This window comes from Galeopterus variegatus, unplaced genomic scaffold, assembly GCF_000696425.1.
Source record: "Galeopterus variegatus unplaced genomic scaffold, G_variegatus-3.0.2 Scaffold9718, whole genome shotgun sequence".
Lineage (NCBI taxonomy): Eukaryota > Metazoa > Chordata > Mammalia > Dermoptera > Cynocephalidae > Galeopterus > Galeopterus variegatus.
In genome coordinates, this window is record NW_007735829.1 from 26,501 (window position 1) to 35,641 (window position 9,141).

Below are 9,141 nucleotides of genomic sequence, written 5' to 3' on the forward strand. Positions count from 1 at the left end.
CGCCGCCGCGCTTCCCAAGCGGCGCACTGTAGCAGTGCGCCACCGGGCCGGCCCTATTAACAGTGTTTTGACATACAAGTTCTTTGTTTCAAACTGCCTTTATTGAGGTGTACTGTATACAAAATCCACTCATCTTAATATATTTCAATGAGTTCTGACAAGTTTATACCATGTAGTCACCACTCGAAGTCCCCTGGACACCACCCCTCCATGGCCCTGCTCCCATCACTGCAGGCCGTATGGTCGGTGCGTCCTCCCTGAGTGTCCTGTGAATACACTCACAGCGTGGACCCTGCCCGTGGACCCACTTCTGGAAGTGGTCTTTTTTCATTAGGTCACAGCTGTTTTGGAAAAGCTCTTTAAATGATTAACATTATCTGCAAATGCTTTCTCCCACCCAACACTCATTCCTTTATTTTTATTTCTATTAATCCAATAAATACCCAACAGAGAGGCACGGAAATGGCCCATCTTATTTGTCAATTTAAGTGAAGGTTTTGCCAAAAGAAAGACTTAACCCTGAGTGTAATCTGGGCCATGGGTCCACGACAACACAACAGGAACAGGAACTACCAGAGGCAGAGAAGCACATCAGGTGACATCACAGCGTGCTGTCAACAGCAGCGTGAGCAATGTCTTGGTCCTACTTTAAACTAACTGTGCAGAGGCATTTCTGAGCTCTCTGGGGAAAACGGAATGGAGGAGGATGGGGTATTAGAGGACACGGTCACTGTTAACCCTGGGTGAGATCCTGGCAATGTAGAGCTCTGCTGACAACATGTGACCCGTGTTAGGCGGTGGGGATGAGATAAAGCGAGAAGGACAGAGTGCGGACGGTCTCCTCAGCCGGTGACAAGGGGGTACTTCCACTCGTCTTTGCACTATTCTGCTTCTTGGGAATCTTTTATGATAGTAAGTGTTTTTTCTGGTTTTTTGTTGGGGGGGGCAGGTTACTGCTTGTAAAGTTTCATTGTGAGATATGAAAACACTGTGTTTATGGTGAATTCCCTTCACTGCTGGTTATCATGACTGAGAGCAGTCATCTCTGCCTCTTCTGCATCTGCGAGACCATCGTGCATCAAAGCAGCAGACTGCCCCAGAGCTACGGCCCGCGTGCTCCTCGCATGTCACGTAGGGCTTCTGCAACTGGGTTCCCGGTGCCCAAGCCCTTCTCATCAGCACATCACAGACACACCACCCACAGCCTCAAGGCCAACGGCGCAGGATGGAGCAAAGGCCAAGTCAGGACTCAACCCTGTGGCAGAGCAGAGAGAGCCAGAATGCCATAAGAGGCCGACGCAGGTTGGGTCACGTATAAACAATGAGGGGCCAGCCCAAAGGGAGGAAGAAGCCCAACAAGAAGCCGACTCACCTTGGCCCACTCCATGATACAGTCCAGGCAGAAGTAATGGGCACAGTGCTCCGGCGTCCCCACAGCCTGGTCTCTGAACACATTGAGACAAACCGGGCAGCTCTCCACAACATCATCAGAGCTGAACGCGCCACTGGCCTCCATCTCCCCCTGAGCATCCACTACCGCCACTGATGTTTCTACATCGTCTTCAGAATCTTCAGAACCTTGAGAAAGAGGAGACCTTACCACCTTAGTGGAAAGACAGAAGTGGCTGTGAACTGGAGAACGGGGCAAGCAGACCCAAACTGCGTGCAGGTCCCACCTCTTGGTGGGCACACATCCTGCCGTCCACACTAGCAGTGTGTCCATGACCCCGAAGTGTCCCTCCCTGCAGCCTGCCAGGTGTGGCCACTACTGCGCCTCCCTGCAGGCTCTCCCACCAGTGGCTTCCATGCTAAGGAGACAGGGATGCTGCTGAGCAGTCACTCAGCTACTCAGACCCAACCCTCAGAGTAGGGCCAGAGCCCCCACGAGGCACAGCAGTCCAAAGAGCCTGCACAGGAGCCAGCACTGGCAGGTTAACCACCGAGCCTCTGTGTGCCCCTCAGCACAGCAGCCCCGAGATGTCTGCACGTGTTCCCAATGCCCTTTTCTCAAAACAAGATGACAATGAACCATATGCCTTCAGACGAGACCTCCTTTCTGGGTTTCTTATTCCTCTTGCAGGATGCAGAGTGCAAGTTCCTAACTGGGCCACTGGCCACAACAGTTCCAGTCAACTTCTGAGCTGTTTTGAGGCTGGGGTTTGACCAGCACAAATAGTAAGGAGATGCTTTCAAACATGGCAGAGTCAACATAGGCATTTATTTTCTCTCCCTCCCAAACTCCACTAACACAACACTAAGATAAAAAGGATATTAAGTAGGCAAGAGAAGCAGATTCAGAGTAGCAGGCAGATTCTTAGCTCCCAAGACTCCCACCCTTTCTAATCCTGAGTGTGGGCAGGACTGTTGACAAGGCTGGGACATCAGTTCCAGAACCCTCTTGTTACTTGGCAAAGGAAATCATCCCAAGTTGGCCCAATCTCATCAGGTGAGCTCTTTGAAAGCACAGTTTCTCCAGCTGGTTCCAGAGAAAGAAGTCAGAGAGGTACGCTCCTACAGCTCTGGAAGAAAGCAGAGAGCTAACATGCACTGCTGAGGACGGTCCCAGCTGACAGCCAGCTAGGAAGAAGGGACTTCCGTCCTGCCTGGTGAGCTTGGAAGACCCTGAGCCTAGTTGGAAGCACAGCTTGGCTGAGGCCTGGCTATCTGCCTGGTGAGACCCAAGCAGAGGACCTGCCGACCGGACCCAGACCCCTGCACATGGAAACACCAAGATGTGTGTTGTTGTTTTTCTTTCTTTAAATGTGCTGTTTTTAAGCTACTAAATTGGTGGTAATTTGTTACACAAAAGAAAACTAATAAAGAGATATCCACATAATTTTGGAAGATGGTATGTGAGAAGCTGAATGGCAACCGACTTCAGCTTTCTGCTCTGCTAAGGGCTTGCAGCAGCAGAGGCAGGCAGAGGCCAGGTGATTCCATGGAATTCGAGAAGGCAGAGAACAGCCACCTGAGGGTCAACAGAGCTCTAGACAGTGCTGCGGCCACAGAACAATGCCTCTGAAAGCTCTGAAGCGCAGTGACCCCAAGCAACATGAGGCTGGACAAAGACAGGTACAGGTGGGCAAGGCCCTGGGCAGCCCCCCGCCCCCACCCTCATTCCGGGGCTGCTGGAGAGCGCCCGGAGAAATGAAAGACCACACCAGAGGGTGCAGGCGAAGCCGGGCTCCCAGGGAGCGCATGCCTCACACAGGGGCTGCTCTGCAAGGAGCCGGGAGCCCACGGGGCTGAGCCAGAAAGGGCTGTCACAGCAGACGGGCTGTGCATGAGGGCTGAGCGCTCACAGCAACGCACAGACAGAAGGACAATGAACAGTGTCTGGAGAGGCTGGGAGAGGCAAGAGCCGCAAGTGCAGGGGGTGGCAGGGAGGAGTTCTGAGCTCCCATCTTTCATAGTAAGATCTGAAGAGACCATGTCTAAGGTTGGAAACATAACAAGCAGCAACGTAAGCAAGCAATTTTCAGGAGTGAACACTAGGGCAGGAAAAGCACCAAGAGAGAAAGGCCACCCCGGGAGGGCCTGGAGAGCACCAGGCCTCAGGACGCAGGCAACGGCCCGCGAGGGACTCCCCTCTCAACAGCTCACTGTACTTGCCACAGCTAAAGAAACACGGCTACTTCTTCAGGTTTCAAAAACTGGTACCGGAGGAACAAAGCGGGTGTTCAGTGATGTTTCACCTGCCTGCTGGCTGCACCAACACCTCTCCAGTGCCTTCCCAGCCCAGCCCAGTATCCACCTCTGCCTGGCTAACTCCTCCTGTCCTTCAGACTGCAGCTGAGATGGGTCTTTCTCTGGAAACTTCTCCTCACCCTCAGGCCCATGGAGCCTTCCCCTCCGTCTGATGCCCACTGTTCTCAGACTCTATTGCCTGGTATCCCGCCTGCTGCTTTATGCTGCCTTTGCTATTAGAAGGTGCGCTTGGGGACAGGGGTGACCCCCACTGAGCTGGCTCCCGCTCTCACTCCAGCCCTCAAAACATCCAGTGGGCCCTCAAAACCTCAAGGAATAAATGGCATTGAGTCATCTGATAGCACCCGATATCCTCTGCCTTCGGCTCTGGCAACACCAATGCCTGTGCTGACACCTGTTGCAAGTAAGCCAAAGCCCCTACTCAATGCTGGGAAAAAAGCAGAGAGCCATGTCTAGGACCTGGAAACCCAGGACAGAGCCTCGCATCCACACTCAGAATTAAAAATCTAACTCGGGAAGAATATGCAGTTAGCACACACAGAGCTGCAGACTCGCACAGACTCAGGCTGGTTCACTCCTGGCCCTTCCTGAGCACTGTCCCAAACATATGGGCTGCCTTCCCGGAACATGTGAATGCTAACAGGCACAAGGCTATCTTGAAAGACTGTGATATACCGATCATGATAGGTGCTTTAGGACCACATATCTCCTGCCCTAAGGACTATGTCAGAAGAAAAGTAAGCGGTCAGCCAAACTTCCCAAGTAGAGCTGAGCCCTCCCCGAGGAAGGTGGCAGTAGCTAGGGCTCGGCCACCAGCCTGGGGACCTCGCAAACCATGCACCAGCCAGGTGGCAATGAGGAACATGGAAGGAGGCACCACCAGTGTGTCTGAAGCAGGTCTGCCCTTTCAAGCACTGCTACCTGCAAAGAAGTTCGAGGGCCCGTGCACTGACAGGCACAGGCGGGCCAGAACCTCCTAATGAGACCACATGGTGTGCCTGCCAGCTCTCTCAGACCAACAGGAGGACCAGCCACAGGACACAACTGCTGACATGCCCCAGATCCTAGTCAGGTGGTCCAGGGCCACAGCAGCCTCAGATCATGCTAAGCCTGTCCTGTCCTTGTGCACAAAAGATGATAATGGCATGCCCTTACGAGGATGTGGAGGCAGGGCCTGCCAAGACCTTTCTGCTCATTCTGCCAGAAATTCCAGTCTGGTTATGTCCTCCTCAGAAACACCGCAGTCCATGCTGTTCAACGTTCTCAGACATTTTAATCTTCATCCTCACCAGAGAAGAGACCTATTGAATGTCCTCCAACTTAACTTTGAAATGCAGACCTACAACAAAAGGGAGGCACCCTCCCAGCTGCAGTGAAGGCTCACCATGGGGAATGCCAGGGGGTGTGAGCCGGGACACGGCAGCTGTGCCAAGGGCTTTCTCCTCAACCTTTACCACACCTCACTTAAGCCGGTTGTGGGCAAGGCAACCACTGTCACAGAGCACGCTTGATAAAAGGCTGTCCCATCACAGCAGGAGGAGACACAAGGAGGCCACGCTGGAACCTGGCCATCTCACCCGATCTGTCCTGCAGGTCTTCCTCCTCAGACGCCCCCTCCTCGTCCTCTCCGTCTGTGCCGTCTCCACCCTCACTGCCTGTGTCCTCCTCGGAGTCCACACTGTTACCATCACTGCTTTCTTCTAGAGCACCAGGGACAAAAACACAGACCCCCGGGGCAGCGTCACAACTGAGACAGCAGATAGCCAGGGTGGCTTTGCAAATGCAGAGAGGTATTTAAAAGGACACCTGCCACAGGGCTACCAGTGGCTGCCTTGGGCTGGTGAGGTGGTGTCAAATGTAGGAAAAACCTGCATCCTTTTTACTCTGTGCTTGTGTTGCTTGCATTAATAACGAGACAAAAGAAACAAATGTACTACTTCTGCAATTTAAAAATCAAAGAATAATTGTTTTAAAAGATTGAAAATTTGAAATCAACACACAGAGACCACCTCTGGAAAAGAGCTGACAACCTGGAGGAAACCCCAGGTGACACTGGGACACCGCCCCCCCAGCACCAGGCAGCTCACCAGCATCACTGGCCAGGTCCACAGGGCTGACCCGCGGGTGTCCATCCAGCCCTGGGCTTCGAGCCACAAGCTCATCCAGGTTGTCTTCATCCATGGCTGCACATTGAAGTTCAGATCTGAAAGAAATCAGAGCCAGGTAATTTCCAAATTGTCCCAGGCTGCAAAACCCCCTCTGAGTGACAATCACACCCTACATGTCACATCCCTGAGGTTGCGTCCATTTCTATAGCACCTGGAGATTGAGTTGTGAGATATCACACACACAGAGCAACCCCAACCACAAAGCTGTGCACAAATATGAAAAAAGATGCTGATTCCTATTCATGGAGCTATGTTCAAAGCCAGATCCCAGTTTATAATAACTGATGACACTTTTGTACAAATGGGCACCTGTGGCACCTCAACACCCCCAAGGAATCCTCACACCAGACAAGAAAAAAACTAACTTATCCCGAGCTGAGCAGAGCAAGGCTTTTCCATTGAGGGCTGGTCACCAGAGGGCCTAGGTGATGAGCAGGGCCTTCTCCCTGCCTTGCCACTGGCACATTACTGTCAGCCAAGGCTGGCCAGCCTGGCCTCCACTCACCTGACCACTACCAGAAGGCCGTAAAGCTTAGCTGAGGCTCCTCTGACCTCACCCTGAGCATGTCCACCAGGCCACTGCTGAGTCCCTGTAGTACCTTGGGCCACGGAGACAGAAGGAACAAATGCCAGCTCTGCCTCTCAGCTGCAGAGTCCACCTGCTCTTGGGCTCCCGGCCTGTCGGACATTTGTCCTGCTCACTCTGCAAGGCTAGCACAGAACATCTGCACAAACAGCCTCAGAAGCATAGCTCCACATGATTCTCCTTCTGCCCCAGGGCCTCTGACTCTGGTTCCCAAATAAGGGCCAACGTTCTTAGACATGCACATAATTCGTCTTGTCAGGGCCACTCACCTATTTCCCAGGTAACCCTTAGGTGACACTCTCATGAAGGAGTCACTCAGGAATTCAGTGAGGCACAGTGAGGCCTGCCCTGTAGCTACCACATGCTTCCCCGTGGTGGGGCTAAATCCGCTCAGAGCCCAGGACTGCCTTAGTTCCCCACTGGACAACAAGGCAACACGTAGCCCCAGGTTCTAAGACAGATGTTTTCTGAGACAGTGAGGGCATGTTAATTTGATGAAACTGACGACGGCTATATGTTGCTACTACCTGGAGATATGTTTCTCAGTAAACTGAGAAGTAGTTTTGCCAAATTACTAATCTTTCTTCCACCTGCTGCTCTAAGGTTGAGATAACTGGCCATGATCCCCACTTAACTGAGTCCGCACCCCCACTGCCTGGTGGAACTCAACAACTCAGCAGGAGCACCCTGTTTGTCCTGTGCTCATGTCCTGGCCATGACTCCTGCTGGAGACACTGCCTCTAAAAGGACGCACAGACAGATGGGACAGTGCTACCACCGCCCATCCAGGAGGGTGACGCCTCTCCCATGGGGTGCACCTAGATCGGACCTTGTGGTGGACATAGCTCTCAAATAAGGGAACTTATAACTCTCTGGCCATAGCTGTGACCATTCCCACAACTGGATTCCACGTCACCTGGAACACCTGCTGCAATACCTACCCTGCCCCTACTGTGTGCAGCACAAGCAGAACATGTAGCCCCTGCCTTGCAGAAATGCAGCTGAGGGAGGGAAGTCAAGACTCATACCCATGAATCTACCAGGGAACACTTCAAAGTCACCAGAAAATGTAACCCCCTGAGACCACCTAGGAGACAAGAGAACAGGGCTTGGGGGAGTTCTAGGATCTGACTGCCTAAGTGCAAACTCTCACACTGATGACGTGTTTCACCCGCGAAAAGTCAAAAAGATAAACAAATAACTCCTAGCTTCTCCCTTGATGCACCAAGACTGAGGGCCACCTGTAAGGGGCAGTGCAGGGCCTGCCTCAGAGGGCTGCCATGAGGTCAGTGGGGCAGTGAGGGGGTCAGACACTTTGGAGCTTGCCAGAAACACCAGCTCAGGAATGTCCCCGAGTTCCAGGTGTCCCACGGCCCTCTGTTGGGCCTTTGTATTACTCCACCAGCACTGGTGAGGAAAACCTCCAAAGCTGTCTTGCCATCCCCTGCCATGGCCACCGGAACCCACGAAGCTTTTGAAGGTTTTTCCAGAGCAGGCACCAAAAACAAGACCATGATTTGGGACCTCCAGCATCTGCTTTCCCCATCAGGAACCCCAGAGTCAAAACACCGTGTTAATGAGGATGCCAGATCCCACCAGCAGCCCCAGCTCAGACATGCCCTGATTCCCCATCCCACCTCTGTCACATGTCCTAGTCCGTGGACCAGGAAACCATTTCTGCAGGAATGCCCACAGCCCTTCCCACGGCTGGCTGCCTTTGGCAGGGCTGGCAGAGCTCTGGGGTGAAGCGACTACTGTGGCTCTCCTGATCAGCCTCCAGGTTTGGGGAGGTTGAAGGGGAAAAGGAAAAGCAGAAGGAGTATTTGTCTCTGTGTTCAAATTCAGGGGAACCAGTGCACTTGCAATTCCACCTGTTACCAAAGACCCAAAGGGCCTCTGGTGCATGGCAGCTGCAACCCTGCCAGGACCAGGATCCACGCACCATCGCAGCACTGAGCGAGCCTGCAGCAAGTCCAGCATCTCAATTTGGGCTGGCTTTGTCATTCCTTGTTCATCATCTGCCACACGGGCTATTGTGAGACCTCAAAAAGTATAAACTGCAGTGGAAGTCAAAAAGCGAGGGGCCCACCTAGGCCTCCTCAGCGCTGCGGAGAGGACCTAAGCCAGGTTCCTCATGTCAAGGCCTTGCCACCAAGCAAAGCACCGTGCTGAAAGGTGCCATCTACGGTTACTCTGACCTAACATTCTTCATAGATAGAAAATCGAGTGGTCCTGGGGCGAGGACAGGTATGCCAAGTGCCAAATCAAGCCTCACTTCAGCCTCAAAGCCTGTCCGGGAGACCACCGGCGTCCCAAGCAGACTGCCATGCTGCCGCTGCGGAAACAAGAGTCAACAACTCTGAAGTGGTGACGGCGCAGCGCGAGCCTCCCTGGGAAGAGCGCTTTGCCACTCAGCAGCTGTGTGACGCCGCAAGTCGCTTAACCTCTCTGGGCCACCATCGCCTACTCTGAAAAACAGGAAGGACGGCGCCGCTTCTGCGAGGCTGCAGCGAGGCCTGCAAGAGCCCAGCAGCACGGAAACCACGCCGTCCGCCGCGCGGGCCGGGGAGATGCCGACGGGGCGACGGAGACGCGAACCGGGGCTGGAACACGTCAGCGGGAGCCTCCCCTTCCCCGCAGACACGGCGGGGCCCAGTCGCCCGGGGCGGGGGCGTCACA

The 9,141-nt window shown here is 53.6% G+C and overlaps 1 protein-coding gene across 5 annotated transcripts in view; it reads right to left on the reverse strand.

Annotated features, from left to right (window-relative positions):
- PHRF1 (PHD and ring finger domains 1) overlaps positions 1-5,958 on the reverse strand; it is a 28,696-nt gene extending 22,738 nt beyond the window's left edge. For 4 of the 5 annotated variants that reach the window (XM_008593827.1, XM_008593828.1, XM_008593826.1 and 1 more), the window contains exons 1-3: positions 5,796-5,958; positions 5,286-5,408; positions 1,373-1,578 (exon numbers count right to left, since the gene is read on the reverse strand). In XM_008593827.1, coding sequence (XP_008592049.1) covers positions 1,373-1,578; positions 5,286-5,408; positions 5,796-5,889 — 423 coding nt within the window. In that variant the 5' untranslated portion in view covers positions 5,890-5,958. Of the gene's footprint in view, positions 1-1,372; positions 1,697-5,285; positions 5,409-5,795 lie in introns of those variants that run through there. The other variant, XM_008593829.1, reaches the window with a different exon arrangement.
- Positions 5,959-9,141: the final 3,183 nt, after the last annotated feature.